General features: G+C 38.2%; 1 protein-coding gene across 3 annotated transcripts in view; it reads right to left on the bottom strand.

Annotated features, from left to right (window-relative positions):
- Window positions 1–16,887, bottom strand: part of TTC27 (tetratricopeptide repeat domain 27) — a 185,015-nt gene that overhangs the window by 21,511 nt on the left and 146,617 nt on the right. For all 3 annotated transcript variants that reach the window (XM_010809874.4, XM_005212535.5, NM_001075862.1), the window contains 2 exon segments: window positions 14,416–14,468; window positions 7,877–8,042 (listed from right to left, as the gene is read on the bottom strand). In XM_010809874.4, coding sequence (XP_010808176.2) covers window positions 7,877–8,042; window positions 14,416–14,468 — 219 coding nt within the window.

Raw genomic sequence — 16,887 nt, 5'->3', positions numbered from 1 at the left:
AATATAAATATTTTGACAAACTTCAAGGCTTGATTCACTCAAAAAGACACGCCTAAATGTGATTCCTATCTTTGGTCCCAACTAGCTATATAACCGGCCAAGTTACACATTCTCTCTGGGTCTCGTATTCATACACTGTAAATGAGGACTCTTCGGTACCCACCTCAAATACTGTATGCCCTGTAAAAGATCTCTAGTCTTTCCCATTCTATTGTTTTCCTCTACTTCTTTGCATTGATCGGTGAGGAAGGCTTTCTTATCTCTCCTTGCTATTCTTTGGAACTCTACATTCAGATGCTTATATCTTTCCTTTTCGCCTTTGCTTTTCACTTCTCTTTTTTTCACAGCTATTTATAAGGCCTCCTCAGAAAGCCATTTTGCTTTTTTCAATTTTTCTCGGGGATGGTCTTGCTCCCTGTTTCCTGTATAATGTCACGAACCTCCGTCCATAGTTCATCAGGCACTCTATCAGATCTAGGCCCTTAAATCTATTTCTCACTTCCACTGTATAGTCATAAGGAATTTGATTTAGGTCATACCTGAATGGTCTAGTGGTTTTCCCTACTTTCTTCAATTTAAGTCTGAATTTGGCAATAAGGAGTTCATGATCTGAGCCACAGTCCACTCCCGGTCTTGTTTTTGCTGACCGTATAGAGCTTCTCCATCTTTGGCTGCAAAAGATATAATCAGTCTGATTTCAGTGTTGACCATCTGGTGATGTCCATGTGTAGTGTCTTCTCTTGTGTTGCTGGAAGAGGGTGTTTGCTACGACCAGTGCGTTTTCTTGGCAAAACTCTGTTAGACTTTGCCCTGCTTCATTTTTACTGCAAGGTCAAATTTGCCTGTTACTTCAGGTGTTTCTTGACTTCCTGCTTTTGCATTCCAGTCCCCTATAATGAAGAGACATCTTTTTTGGGTGTTAGTTCTAGAAGCTCTTGTAGGTCCTCAAAGAACCGTTCAACTTCAGCTTCTTCAGCGTTACTGGTCAGGGCACAGACTTGGATTACCGTGATACTGAATGGTTGGCCTTGAAAACGAACAGAGATCATTCTGTCGTTTTTGAGATCGCATCCAAGTACTGCATGTCGGACGCCTGTTGACTATGATGGCTACTCCATTTCTTCTAAGGGATTCCTGCCCACAGTAGTAGACATAACGGTCATCTGAGTTAAATTCACCCATTTCAGTCCATCTTAGTTTGCTGATTCCTAGAATGTCGATGTTGACTCTTGCCATCTCCTGTTTGACCACTTCCAATTTGCTAGATTCATGGACCTGACATTCCAGGTTCCTATGCAGTACTGCTCTTTACAGCACTGAACCTTGCTTCTATCACCAGTCCCATCCAAAACTGGGTGTTGTTTTTGCTTTGGCTCCATCCCTTCATTCTTTCTGGAGTTATTTCTCCACTGATCTCCAGTAGCATATTGGGCACCTACTGACCTGGGGAGTTCATCTTTCAATGTCCTATCTTTTTGCCTTTTCATACTCTTCATGGGGTTCTCGAGGCAAGAATACTGTAGTAGTTTGCCATTCCCTTCTCCAGTGGACCACATTCTGTCAGATCTCTCAATAGAATGGGAAAACAATAGAATGGGAAAGACTAGAGATCTCTTCAAGAAAATTAGAGAAACCAAGGGAACATTTCATGCAAAGATGGGCTTGATAAAGGACAGAAATGGTAGGGACCTAACAGAAGCAGAAGATATTAAGAAGAGATAGCAAGAATACACAGAAGAACTGTACAAAAAAGATCTTCACGACCCAGATAATCAGGAAGGTGTGATCACTCACACTCACCTAGAGCCAGACATCCTGGAATGTGAAGTCAAGTGGGCCTTAGGAAGCATCACTACGAACAAAGCAAGTGAAGGTGATGGAATTCCAGTTGAGGTATTTCAAATACTAAAAGATTGATGCTGTGAAAGTGCTGCACTCAATATGCCAGCAAATTTGGAAAACTCAGCAGTGGCCACAGGACTGGAAAAGGTCAGTTTTCATTCCAATCCCAAAGAAAGGTAATACCAAAGAATGCTCAAACTACCACACAATTGCACTCATGTCACACGCTAGTAAAGTAATGGTCAAAATTCTCCAAGCCACGCTTCAGCAATAAGTGAAACGTGAACTTCCAGATGTTCAAGCTGGTTTTAGAAAAGGCAGAGGAACCAGAGATCAAATTGCCAATATCCACTGGATCATTGAAAAAGCAAGAGAGTTCCAGAAAAAACATCTATTTCTCCTTAGACTATGCCAAAGCCTTTGATTGTGTGGATCACAATAAACTGTGGAAAATTCTGAAAGAGATGGGAATATCAGACCACCTGATCTGCCTTTTGAGAAACCTGTATGCAGGTCAGGAAGCAATAGTTAGAACTGGACATGGAACAACAGACTGGTTCCAAATAGGAAAAGGAGTACATCAAGGCTGTATATTATCACCCTGCTTATTTAACTTCTATGCAGAGTACATCATGAGAAATGCTGGGCTGGATGAAGCACAAGCTGGAATCAAGATTGCCGGGAGAAATATCAATAACCTCAGATATGCAGATAACACCACCCTTATGGCAGAAAGTGAAGAAGAACTAAAGAGCCTCTTGATGAAAGTAAAAGAGGAGAGTGAAAAAGTTGGCTTAAAACTCAACATTCAGAAAACGAAGATCATGGCATCTATTTTTCCAAGATAAATTTTGGAATAGTTGGAGTGTATATATATATAGTAAGTCATGAGAGTAGTGAGATATTATCATATATGGGGAAACAGTGGAAACAGTGTCAGACTTAATTTTTTTGGGTTCCAAAATCACTACAGATGGTGACTGCAGCCATGAAATTAAAAGACGCTTACTCCTTGGAAGGAAAGTTATGACCAACCTAGATAGCCTATTCAAAAGCAGAGACATTACTTTGCCAACAAAGGTTCGTCTAGTCAAGGCTATGGTTTTTCCTGTGGTCATGTATGGATGTGAGAGTTGGACTGTGAAGAAGGCTGAGTGCTGAAGAATTGATGCTTTTGAACTGTGGTGCTGGAGAAGACTCTTGAGAGTCCCTTGGACTGGAAGGAGATCCAACCAGTCCGTTCTGAAGGAGATCAGCCCTGGGATTTCTTTGGAAGGAATGATGCTAAAGCTGAAACGCCAGTACTTTGGCCACCCCATGCGAAGAGTTGACTCATTGGAAAAGACTCTGATGCTGGGAGGGACTGGGGGCAGGAGGAGAAGGGGATGACAGAGGATGAGATGGCTGGATGGCATCACTGACTCGATGGACGTGAGTCTGAGTGAACTCCGGGAGTTGGTGATGGACAGGGAGGCCTGGCGTGCTGTGGTTCATGGGGTCGCAAAGAGTCGGACACAACTGAGCGACTGAACTGAACTGAACTGTAAAAGATAAACCGTGATAGTGTCAAGAACTTAGTAAGCACTTGATATGTGTTCATCATTTTCCCTTCTTCTTCCATTTATAAACAGCAAATGGGATGCAATAGCACAATACTTATATTTTTTTCCCAAAATGACTGTAAGTTATCGAAGAGGAGAAAGGGGAGGGGATATGAGGGGAACAGGGAAGAGCAGAAAAAGAAAAAAATGAACAAAATAACATTAGAACTCATCCTGAGGAAAGAAGCATATACATATGGGTTTATCTATAAGGATATTCATGGCACTATTAATAGTAGTAAATTAACAGTAGAAAACTGGAAAATGGAACAGGGACTAATTACACAAAAACACAAAACTAAGTTTTATGATAGATTAATAAAAGTATGTATAATCCAGACATTTATATAAATATCTACTATTACAGAAAAGCATTCTTGAGCTATACTAATCTACGCATTAGTCAAAATTAGGACAGACAGAAAAGGCAGGAAATGATAAAGCTAGTGTAACTACCCACACATTCTCTTATTACAAATAGTGAGAAAAACAATTTATAGCTGATTTATCCTGTGTCTGTATTAAAATGAGTATGAATTTACACACACACAATAGAAAAAAATTTAAATGAAAGTAATCATATCTATAAAGTAAAAAGAGAATTTTAAAGCAAGTTAAAATAGAATGAGGTCAGGTAGTGTCAAACATAAGAATATCAGAGTTTTTTTTAAAGACACCTGTTGCCAAACTTGCATAGTCAAATTGAGTAAAATTATTTTAGTCAAGATAAAAATATTCCAGACAATCTGTCAATTGTCTCTGTCCATGCTGACGAGTGGTGAGAAAGCATGATGACAGACACAAGCATGTCACAAAGCTAAATATGACTAAGCCCACACTAGCCTTGAGAACCTTCCTTCAATGATGACTTAACCACTATGGAGCGAGTTTAACCACACCTGCCAGAGACCAAACATTGCCATCAGCATTCTGTGACACTTCTGGAGAGGGCTATTCACAGGGCCTTATATAAACTAGCAAATTATCTCACTGCAGCTATTTCTCCATCTAAATACCCAAAAGTTCTCTATTATAAATTGCTAGAGATGATCCTTTGACCTGAACATGTCACTGGTTATCTAGCCCTTATGTTCTCAGTATTATTTCCCCAAATCCAAATATAAAAATTAAGCAAAGAGCCATAACATCTGGCATTATTACGCCACCGTATGCTTCTCTAAGCGCTTTGTTTACAAGCAGTATTTTTTTCTAACAGGAAACGATTCTCACTGCTCCTGTGTATGTCAGCAGTGCTGTGAGAAGGAAGTCTAACGAATCTGCATGCCACCCTTAACTGTTTCTAAAACTACTGAACTTTTATAAAAACCAATTTCAAACTCATCAAAAGGAGGTTTGGTTCATATTATGAATTTGAAGAACAGAAGAATTATAGGAAAAAAAGAAACTAAAATATTAGCTGGCCATGAATTTAAACTAAATCCTAATAATTTTCTTTAGGTAGGAAACTACTAAATTTTCACTTAAATTAGAAATCATATAAGTTAAATAATCTGCTAAAACAGGTACAGGATTAGAAAATTTTCAATGGGAATCAGAATACAATTTTACTATGGGTGAAAATTCTTATAATTAGATTTGCTAGAAGGAGTAAAAAAACTGAACATGATCACTAAAATACATTTGGAAAATCTACTTAAAATAAAAATTAAATGAAAGCACCTCAATTTATGCTGGGAGAAGGTTTTGTTCTTTTACTTTTTTTTCCTTTTCTGAAAACTGCTCAAAATGTATCTTTGTGCATTCTGAACAAGCTTTGTGAAAGGAAAGGAAAAAAAAGAATTTACTTCAGGTGTAAAATGGAATATACCAGCAATGCAGCTTATTTACCTTTTCTCTGAGGCTTCCCTGGTGGCTCAGATGGTAAAGTGTCTGCCTGCAATGCAGGAGACCTGGGTTCGATCCCTGGGTCGGGAAGATTCCCCTGGAGAAGGAAATGGCGACCCACTCCAGTATTCTTGCCTGGAGAATTCCATGGATGGAGAAGCCTGGAGGGCTACAGTCCACGGGGTCGCAAAGAGTTGGACACAATTGAGCGACTTCACTTTCTTTTCATTTTCCTTCACTGAGATTTCAGATGGAGAAGGAAATGGCAACCCACTCCAGTATTCTTTCTTGCCTGGGAAATCCCATGGACAGAGGAGCCTGGCAGGCTACAGCACATAGGGTCACAAAGAGTCAGACATGACCGAAGCAACTAAGCAAGCATGAGATTTTAGAACCGCCTTCATGAAGCTTCCTCAGTAAATAAGGGCCTTTAAAAAAATTACAATTGAGGTAAACAAGAAACAGGCACTTTGGAATCTCTGTTCCAGCCTCAGTGGTTTGGCAACATACCGAGACCTGCTCAGAGCCTAGGGGCTGAGTGCAGAAGAAGAGCCATCACAACAGTGAACAGGACAAGTGCAAGATGATGGGGGAAGGGGCATGCAAAGAGACCAGTGAGGGTTCCTATCCTCTCTAGGATGAAAAATTCTGCTATGCTTCCAAACATGTTTTAAGTGATCTTCACTCAAAGCTCAAGTCCCTTCTTTCTATACTGGATGGTCAATATATAATACTTAAAAAGGCCAAAATAAAATAAAACAAGGAAAAGACAAGTAATTGAAGGGGTCAACATAGCTCCTGTAAGTAGATATATGGTTCTACTTAAAAAGTCACAAAACTGGCTTCCCATGTGGCTCAGCTGGTAAAGAATCCACCTGTAATGAGGGAGACCTGAGTTCAACCCCTGGGTTGGGAACATCCCCTGGAGAAGGGAAAGGCTACCCACTCCAGTATTCTGGCCTGGACAATTCCATGGACTGTATAGTCCATGGGGTTGCAATGAGTTGGACACAACTGAGTGACTTTCACAAAGTCGCAGATCTTTAAGTGAACTGCCCAGAACCTGAGCTTTACAACAATTTAGCTGATTATATAGCTGAATTTGCAAAAGCATGCATATAGATGGAGGGCTGCAGCTAAAAAAAACAAGGACCAGACACAAGGTAAATTTTGGAATAGTTGGAGTGTGTATATATATATATATAGTAAGTCATGAGAGTGGTGAGATATTATCATATATGGGGAAACAGTGGAAACAGTGTCAGACTTTATTTTTTTGGGCTCCAAAATCACTGCAGATGGTGACTGCAGCCATGAAATTAAAAGACGCTTACGCCTTGGAAGGAAAGTTATGACCAACCTAGATAGCATATTCAAAAGCAGAGACATTACTTTGCCAACAAAGGTCGTCTAGTCAAGGCTATGGTTTTTCCAGTGGTCATGTATGGATGTGAGAGTTGGACTGTGAAGAAGGCTGAGTGCCGAAGAATTGATGCTTTTGAACTGTGGTGTTGGAGAAGACTCTTGAGAGTCCCTTGGACTGCAAAGAGATCCAACGAGTCCATTCTGAAGGAGATCAGCCCTGGGATTTCTTTGGAAGGAATGATGCTAAAGCTGAAACGCCAGTACTTTGGCCCCCTCATGCGAAGAGTTGACTCACTGGAAAAGACTCTGATGCTGGGAGGGATTGGGGGCAGGAGGAGAAGGGGACGACAGAGGATGAGATGGCTGGATGGCATCACTGACTCGATGGACGTGAGTCTCAGTGAACTCCGAGAGTTGGTGATGGACAGGGAGGCCTGGTGTGCTGCGATTCATGGGGTCGCGAAGAGTCAGACACGACTGAGCGACCGAACTGAACTGAACTGATTTCTTATTTCTGTTTTTACATAATTCCAAATTCATTAATAGCATATGCTGATAATTGCAAATATAATGTTACATTTTCGAGCCCCCTAACTTTGTAACCTGTAAGCTCCTGTACACCCTATCTTTATACAGTCTCTTCACAAATTAATCCCACAAAAGGTCTTTTATATTTAATCCTATTGGATGTAAAACCCAGGGCCTTCAGGACTCCCACAGTTTCTGAAAGGATATAGTAATTTTTGTACTGTTAAGAGTCAACCAGTTCTGACTTCATCCTAAGATGAAGACCATCTTATTAAACAGTACAAGGAAAACGTTAGTCTTCATTTCTATATTGTTCAAACAATCTGAAAGTTATATAGATGACTGTTTAATGAGTGAATAAATGAGTATGGGATTTATTCCAGCTATTACACTGAGATAACCAAAGTAATAGATTAACATAAGCATAAGTTTCTGCAAGCCGACTATATACATGTAAACCACATATTACTGAGTCACAGTGATATTTAGTCTATGATTACATAAACATATTTGACATTGGAATGTCAGGATTAATACGTAACTAAGCATATTCAACTATACAAGAAAAGTACTCTTTTATATATTACTTGAGTTTAACAAAATTTTCCTGTGTAGAGTCAAGGGAACAATTTGTATTCTATAATCAAGTATTAATAGTAAACACAAACTGAAATAACAAAATATGAATACCCTACCTGAGTATCTTTGTATTTGTCTCGTAAGTCCAAGAGCCGATGATAAGCTTTAATGGCTTCAGAAAATTCTCCAACATCAGTGCTAGTGAGAATGTAGTTTTCCCAGATCTGCCAATGTTCATAGTTGCACTTGAGGGCTTCTTGTAATGTTCTAAAAGCTTTTACTCTATTGAAGGTCAAATAAACAAACAAACAAAAAAACCCAATAATGAATAGCCATAGCTAAATAAGCCACACCTAAATGTATAAAATGCTAATGTGAACTTTCTATCAGTCCTGAAACATTCATGTTAATAAACAAAATTAGAGGGCCAAACAACCCGAAACCACCCCAAATTTCCCTAACAGGGAATGGCAAACAAAACAGGTAGAAACTGGGACTTCCCTGGTGGCCCAGTGGTTTAGAATCCACCTTGCAATGCAAGGGCCATGAGTTAGATCCTGGCTGGGGTACTAAGATCCCACATGCCTCGGAGCAAATAAGCCCACGCGCTGCAAGTACTGAGCACACAGGCCGCTACCGAGAGCCCGTGTGCTGCAGTGAAAGACTGCACGGTGCAACTGAGACCCAACACAGCCAAATAAACGAATGAATAAATAAAAGTTAGAAATGAAGTAAGAATAGGGACACACGAATAAAAACCAAGTAGAAAATCTGAAACTGCAAAAGACATTAAAAACAACAAACCAAAAAACCTCAACATGTGACAAAAACTAGTTTCACACAAAGAAAGAACTGATGAACTGGGAGATAATAGTGAGAAATTCAAATGAATTCAGATTAAAAAATAAAAAGAATAATAAACACACAGAGGGAAGAATGAGAGGTAAGATTCAAGTACACATTCCATAGACATTTCAGAGTAAACACATGCAGAATATGGGAGGACACTATATTTGAAGAGACAATAACTGAGCATTTTCCAAAACTAAACAAAGATCTAAATTCTATGATCAAAAGTGTATTTTGTGTACTGAGTATTCTAAATAATGGTAAACCAACACCTAGACATATTATGTGAAACCACAGTACATAAAGGTAATCCTAAAACCTATAAAAGAATGACAGAGAACAGCAGATATTTCATAAGTAGCAAAAGATGACAGAAGACAATAAAACACTACCTATAAAGTGTTAAGTGAAAATTAATTTTATCATCAACTAAACTTAACACTTAGGAATAAATGCAATATCAAAAATTTTAACATGTACAAAAAACAGGAAACTTTACCACTGGCCCTTACTTAAAAGAACTATTCAAGGGTCTCCTCTTGCAAAAATAATAGGACTTTCAAAGAGAAGAAAAGGGATATAAGAAATATTCAATGATGACAAGAGAAACAGAGGAAGCATGTCAGTAACTTAATTACTAAGAACAAATATAATTAGGAGTTGTGTTTTTAGTAAGTAAATCTAAAAGTCTGTAGACTATATTCTTTGCAACTAAATAAAAAATCAATAGTAAGTAGAGTTAAAAAAACATATGCCTACAAACTTGAAATGCACTCTTAAAGTAAAGAAACCAATGAGGGGGCAGAAATTCATATTAGAAAGTACAAAATGTTTAGAATTTAAAGAAAGTATTATACATCACTATCTGCAAGATATAGCATTTAGAGACAAAAAGCAGTATTTAGAGAAAATTTTATAATTTTTACATGGATTGGTTATAATTATGAAAGATGGGAAATGAGTTAAAATATTCAACTTAATTTGATAGAAGAACACCAAATAATTCTAAGAAAGAAGAAATGTTAAGAAAGAAACAAATGATCAACAAAATCAAAAGTTGGCTCTTTGAAAAAAAAATAATGAAACAAATATCTAGCTGAATTCCATTCAGTTCAGTCACTCAGTCATGTCTGACTCTTGGTGACCCCGTGGACTGCAGCACGCCAGGCCTCCCAGTCCATTACCAACTCCCGGAGTTGACTCAGACGCATGTCCATTGAGTCAGTGATGCCATCCAACCATCTTATCCTCTGTTGTCCCCTTCTCTTCCCGCCTTCAATCTTTCCCAGCATCAGGGTCTTTTCAAAATGAGTCAGTTCTTCACATCAGGTGGCCAAAGTACTGGAGTTTCAATTTCAGCTTCAGCATCAATCCTTCCAATGAATATTCAGGACTGATTTCCTTTAGGATGGACTGGTTGGATCTCCTTGCTGTCCAGGGGCCTCTCAGAGTCTTTTCCAACACCACAGTTCAAAAGCATCAATTCTTTGGCACTCAGCTTTCTTTATAGTCCAACTCTCACATCCATACATGACCACTGGAAAAACCATAGCCTTGACTTGATGGACCTTTGTTGACAAAGTAATGTCTCTGCTTTTTAATACGCTGTCTAGGTTGGTCATAACTTATCTTCCAAAGAGCAAGCATCTTTCAATTTTATGGCTGCAGTCACCATCTGCAGTGATTTTGGAGCCCCAAATAAAGTCTGCCACTGTTCTATTGTTTCCCCATCTACTTGCCATGAAGTGATGGGACCAGATGCCATAATCTTAATTTTCTGAATGTTGAGTTTTAAGCCAACTTTTTCACTCTCCTCTTTCACTTTCATCAAGAGGCTCTTTAGTTCTTCTTTACTTTCTGCCATAAGTGCGGTATCACCTGCATATCTGAGGTTATTGATATTTCTCCCGGCAATCTTGATTCCAGCTTGTGCTGCACTCAATATGCCAGCAAATTTGGAAAACTCAGCAGTGGCCACAGGACTGGAAAAGGTCAGTTTTCATTCCAATCCCAAAGAAAGGCAATGCCAAAGGATGCTCAAACTACTGCACAATTGCACTCATCTAACACACTAGCAAAATAATGCTCAAAATTCTCCAAGCCAGGCTTCAACAGTATGTGAATTGTGAACTTCCAGATCTTCAAGCTGGATTTAGAAAAGGCAGAGGAACCAGAGATCAAGTTGCCAGTATCCGTTGGATCACTGAAAAAGCAAGAGAGTTCCAGAAAAACATCTACTTCTGCTTTACTGACTATGCCAAAGCCTTTGACTGTGTGGATCACAACAAACTCTGGAAAATTCTGAAAGAGAAGGGAATACCAGACCACTTGACCTGCCTCCTGAGAAATCTGTATGCAGGTCAAGAAGCAACAGTTAGAACCGGACATGGAACAACAGACTGGCTACAAATCGGGAAAGGAGTTCATCAAGGCTGTGTATTGTCACCCTGCTTATTTAATTTATATTCAGAGTACATCATGAGAAATTCCATTAGAATTTAGAAAAATGGTATAAATAAAATCAGTAGTATTTTAAAAAATCATGAGAACATCACAAACAAATCATGCAAAATGATTTAACAAGTACAAAGCCAAATAAACCAATAAAAATGAAAACCAGGTTAGGTGGTTTTTACAGAAAAAGTTTATCAAGCCATCGCAGAATCCTTGCCTTATCCAAGCTACTTCAGAAAATAGAAAAAGACTTAAGAACTTGATATTGACAAGGAAATCAACAAAACTTCATGTCACCTATTTTAAAAGTTAAACATCTTAACTATCAGAAAGATTCTTAATGCTTTACTCTACTGGCTGAACAAACACTATAGCTCCCTTGAAGATCAAAAATGTTTTACTGGACAACTATAGCAACCTCTTTCAAGGGTAAGCTATCTGTCCCTCTCCAACAGCCTTTTTGCATTTGCTTTGCGAACTTAAGACCACGAGGTCCACGTCTCTTCTCCTGCTGAGCCTCAAAGTGTTTCATCAAGACTTCCCTTTTGCTGACTTCAAGGCAAATTTTCAAGGTGATGATGGAGCTGCTTCTGGCCGATCCAGGCCATTGGTCTGGGAGTCATCCCCTTAAGAACTTAAATAGAAGTGTGCCCATACCATCAGTAACTTTCTCAGCTAGTCACAGAACACACAAATCATTTAATCAATGGTACTGACTGAAATGACTTCTTTACAATTAGTCTTTTAGTCTTTTCATAACAACCAATTCACTGCAGTTTAGTTTTGTATTCTCTACATTAAACAATTTACCTAAAGTTGTCATGGAATGTACTAATTCATTTACCCCCGACCTACCCTCCTTTATAGTTAAAAATGGAAGTACCCTTGCTCTAACACTTCTTCATATTCAGCCATAAATTGTTTCCATATAATTTTTTCCCCCTTTCTCCACTCCCTCTGCACACATCAGATGTGCTATCAACTGCGGACTGAGATTCCTGAGGTGGACTGAGATTCCCAAGGTCTCCCATCCACATATGGGTAGGGATGAAGTTATCCTGTTGAAAAGATGTCAACCAGCAGCATCCCACACCAGGAGGATTATCTTTTTTCCTGCGTGTCCTCCTATCCTCTAATCCTGGTTGCTTGGCCCACAAAATTTTTGCAATAAAATTCCATTTTTTTGGAAAGTATGACTTCTTTCTAGGGAGCTTCAATTCTGGATTCATTTATCAAACCATGGTGGTATGATAATGCACTATGACAATTATATAGGAAAATGGAAAACTTTCCCATGGGACTGGTAGGGCCATGATGCCTCGGGGAATCAGATGAAAAAGGGAAAACAGCACTTTAGTGAAGAACCCAGCAACAGCAGAGCGAGAGATGAGGGAGTGTAAAGGGTCACCTTAAGGCAGGGAGAGGATTCTTTTGAGAGTAGTAATGATTTGCCCCTGCAGTAACAATCTCATGAGTGAAAAATGAGCTATGTCTGGAGCAGTGGCAGCAAAGAAAGCAAAGTAAAATGGCAAGAATAAAGGAGTGATTTACCTCTGACCTTACAACCCCACTTTTACACAAAACACTATTCAGGGAGCTGCAGGGAGACAAAACTGTGTCAAAGAGAAGCTGAGGAACAATGTGCAAGAACCACCAAGAGAGAAAGCAATTAGAATTCTTAGGGTTAATGGGCTGGAGGACAAGAGGTCTCTACATACACAATGATCAAGATTACTAGAAAAACCCACTGAGAGCACTCCACGGTTATGGCAGGGATTTTCCTTCCCCTTGCTTTACACCAAAAGAGTCTCTAGTGAGTTTTAACACAATCAGTTGCAATCAAGAACACAATATTATTTTCCACAGAGCGTGATGGAACAAACAGTGCTTTATTTATGTGTTATCATCCGAGAGCAGCAGAAGCATTTCATGATCTCGACGTAATGTGGATTTATGATATCTCCAGAAATACTCATGAATCACAAAGAAAACTAAGTTTGAAAATAAGGGCAAACAAACATGGAAATATATCTATCCTTTCATTTATTTAAAACTAGGATAACAGCCATCCTTGCCTCTTCCCTTTCTTTCTGTAGCCAGTCAGTAAGTCCAGTTGCTTGTCCCCTTTATAAACTGGCATCTGCCCCTTCTTCTTCCAGCCTAGATGTCTCCTGCCTGGACTATTACAACAGCTGTCTCCTAACTGGTTTCCCAGCCCCCCGTTTCCTCTCTAGTCTGTCTCACACACGGTCATCAGATAAATTTCCCTCTTCATGAAATCTCAAGAAATTTCTCTCTTCATGAAATTATCCCCACTGAAATCTCTGGCTTCCTATTACCAACAGGATAGTCTCAACTAGTTAGCTGAACAATCAGAACATGCTGCCATTTGACCCCAACTGACCTTCCCAATCTCATCTCTCATCTTGGCTCTCACTAGTCTCGAGCTGGACGACTTTACTTCCTGTCCCCTAAAGTGTGGCATTCGTGCCTGTCACCCTGCTTCTGGTCACCCAAATTCAGAAGGCTAAGGACAGCTATTAATGACCATTTATTTCCAAAGCCTGTCCCCTCTACCAATTCTTCAAATTATAGCTTGAGTCCAACAATCTCTCAGAAGTGTTTCTGAACCAGCATCACACATGATCTCTTCTCTGAGATCCTCAGAGGACTATACAAGTGGTAGAGAATGTAAGTGTTCTACAAATATTACCTACTATCCTAGCCCTCTTTGTACTTTTCATTGAGACTTACCACATATGACCTAGATTATTAATCAATTTTTTAAATAATATGGCATAATATTTTCTAAACCCAAACTCCCTGAAGTCATTGGTTCATACTTCTGTTTCTCAATAATGTTCAGTACACAGCAAGCAATCATGCTCTGCAACACGCTGGAGGGGTAGAATAGGGTGGGAGATGTGAGGGAGGTTCCAGAGTGAGGGGACATATGTATACCTGTGGCTGATTCATGTTGATGTATGGCAGAAACCACCACAATATTGTAAAGCATTTATCCTCCAGTAAAAAATTAAAAAAAAAAAAAAAAGAATCTGTCTGTTGAGCTGACTAAAGGCATGCTTGCTTTTATCATGTAATGAAATTTAGGACACAAAATTTCAGTTTCAAATAAAGAGTTCAAAAAATATTTATTACATACTAAGTGATTTAAAGAAATAAACTACACTTAGAATGCAAATGGCTAAATTAAGTCATTGTAACTCAAAGATAAGGGTAGGAAAGGGGAAAAAGATAACGAGGAAAGGCACAATGTTTCACTGTTCAATTGAAGAAAATCTCATTCATTTATTTTGGAAGCAAAGTTCTTCATCTTTTTTGGTGTACTTACTTTTGTTTTAAGCGGATATAAGAAGTTGATAAATTGTTCCAAGCTTCAGCATTCTGAAATGATAGAGAATTCAGTTACAGACTATTCTCTCCTTTAGGTATAACTGCTGCCAACAAAAATATATCTTCTTGGCTCAAGATGTGCTTTTACAATCATAATTTTCAATAAGGTTAGAAGTGTATAAGAAAATTAAATTAAACATTTATAATTAAACTTAATATTTATAATTTTTTAAAAGTCACAAAAATAATCAACAGAATGATATAACTGTTAAAGCCTTAATTTGGAATTTAGAAAAGATTCTATTTTCAAATTTAGATTTACAAAATAGTTGGGCAATTTATAACAGTATTTATACAATATATAGATTAATTACAAATCTAAAGCAGTGCAGAATATTGTTTTTCCTATCATAAAAGGGTTTGCTATTTCACCATCATCCTTTATCAGAAAGGAGAATAAAGGAGTGTGTGTTCTCCAATGTTAAGGCTACGTATTTCATCAAACACATTTCTCTACCTATTTTTCTATGCAATGACAATAAATTAAAGTCTGTATAAATGTTGATTCTAACAAGAATGATATAAATTATGCTTACTCTTATTCATTCCACATTTTATAAAACACAGAGTATGTAGTTCTGAAGTTCCAAAGACACAATTTAAAAATTAATGGCAATGGACCTCTGCTTATGGACAGAATACAGTTAGGACCAGACTAGTCTTATTATCATAAAAAGACATCTAACTGGACAAAATTTTAGGACAACTGTTTTTGAGAAGTTGGACAGTGGGCAACACAGGACTGTGATCCCTGAGAGAAGAGCTGTTGAGGTGTCTCAAAAATCAACCTGCACTTCTAGCTAAAGGCACTTAGAGGGCCACAGCACAGAAAGAAAGAAACCAAACAAAACACAGCAAGTCTTACTGAAAGGAAGAAAAAAGTTCAGAGTTCAGAGCTGCAAAGGTGGTTGAATTTGCAAGACAAACTACCAGGGAAGAGAGATCTATTCAGAGAATAAGCTCTAGAAATCTCAATAAGCAACTCCTTGAATCCTTGGCTCAATACTAAGCTATACTGTGCAGGGAAAAACTTCTAAAGGCCAAGTAGGGAACAACTACCAGAGAGCTGTGAGCTGAATGGAGATTCCAGGGCTCAAACAAGTGCTGGGAGCTAGTCAAGTTTCAACCAATCTTAGTGGAGAATTCTTACTGATCAGCCGTGGGATTAAACTCAGCCCCCAAAATGTTATACCTCAAGAGAAGGGTGACTGCAACTCTAAAACAAGGACAACAACAGACCTACTCTAAGCTGAAAATTAAGTTGATCCATAATGAAATTAACCAAATGCCAAAAAACCCCTCTACCTTCTTCAAGGGAAGACAACAAAACTTAGAAACTCAACAACATAGCATCCACAAGTGTACTATATGATAATAATAAAAAAAAAAGGTAGACAAACAAGCAGGAAAATTCATCCATGACCAATTTAAAAATCAGTTAACAGAAACAGACACCGAAATTAAGGAGATACTGGAATACACATATAAAAACTTCAAAGCAGTTGTTATAAATATAATCAGATATTTGAAGAAAACATGAACATAATAAGGGAATGATTAGGGAATCTCAGTAGAAACACAAGAATTGTAAAAAGAACCAAATAAAATTCTTGAACTAAAAAAAAAGAAAGCATGTTATCTGAAAGTGTTATGTTTTGAGATGTAACTGATACACAGCATTGTACAATGCTATACACAGCACTGCAACTGACAGACAGCATATACAGTTTTAGAAGTACTACATAGTGACTTGGTACATGTATATATTTGCGAAGTGATTACCACAATAAGTTTAGTGAATATGCACCACCACACACAGTAGGGTAAGCTTAATGACTAGGTTTAACATTAGATTTGACATAAACATAAGAACTAAACCAATAAAACTCTTAGAAAAAAAGATAAGTTAATCTTCATGACCTTAGATCTGGCAATGGATTCTTAAATGTGACACCAAAGCACAAGCAACAGGTTAGACCTCATCAAAATTAAAAACATTTGTACTTCAAAGACGCTATAAGAAAGTGAAAAACAGCTTCCAAAATGGGAAAACAAATTTGTAAATCATATATCTGATATGGTGCTTATACCTAGGATACAGAAAGAATTCTTACAACTCAACAATAAAAAGACCAATAACCTAAATGGGCAAAGGATGTGAGTAAACATTTCTCTAATGATACACGAATGGCCAATAAGTACATGAAAAGATGCTCAAGATAATCAGCTGTCAAAGAAATGCAAACCGAAACCACAACAAGATACTGCCTACTAGGACAGCTATAATCAAACAGATAGTGACAAGCGTCGACAAAGACGCTGAGAAACGGAAACATGTGTCTACACAAAAACTTGTGAGTGAATGTTCACAGCAGCGTGATTCACAGTAACTGAAGAGTGGAACCATCTA

The sequence above is a fragment of the Bos taurus genome, chromosome 11 (assembly GCF_002263795.3).
Source record: "Bos taurus isolate L1 Dominette 01449 registration number 42190680 breed Hereford chromosome 11, ARS-UCD2.0, whole genome shotgun sequence".
Classification (NCBI taxonomy): Eukaryota; Metazoa; Chordata; class Mammalia; order Artiodactyla; family Bovidae; genus Bos; species Bos taurus.
The sequence above is the reverse complement of the archived record's forward strand: the minus strand, read 5'-3'. Positions and strand labels throughout refer to the sequence as shown.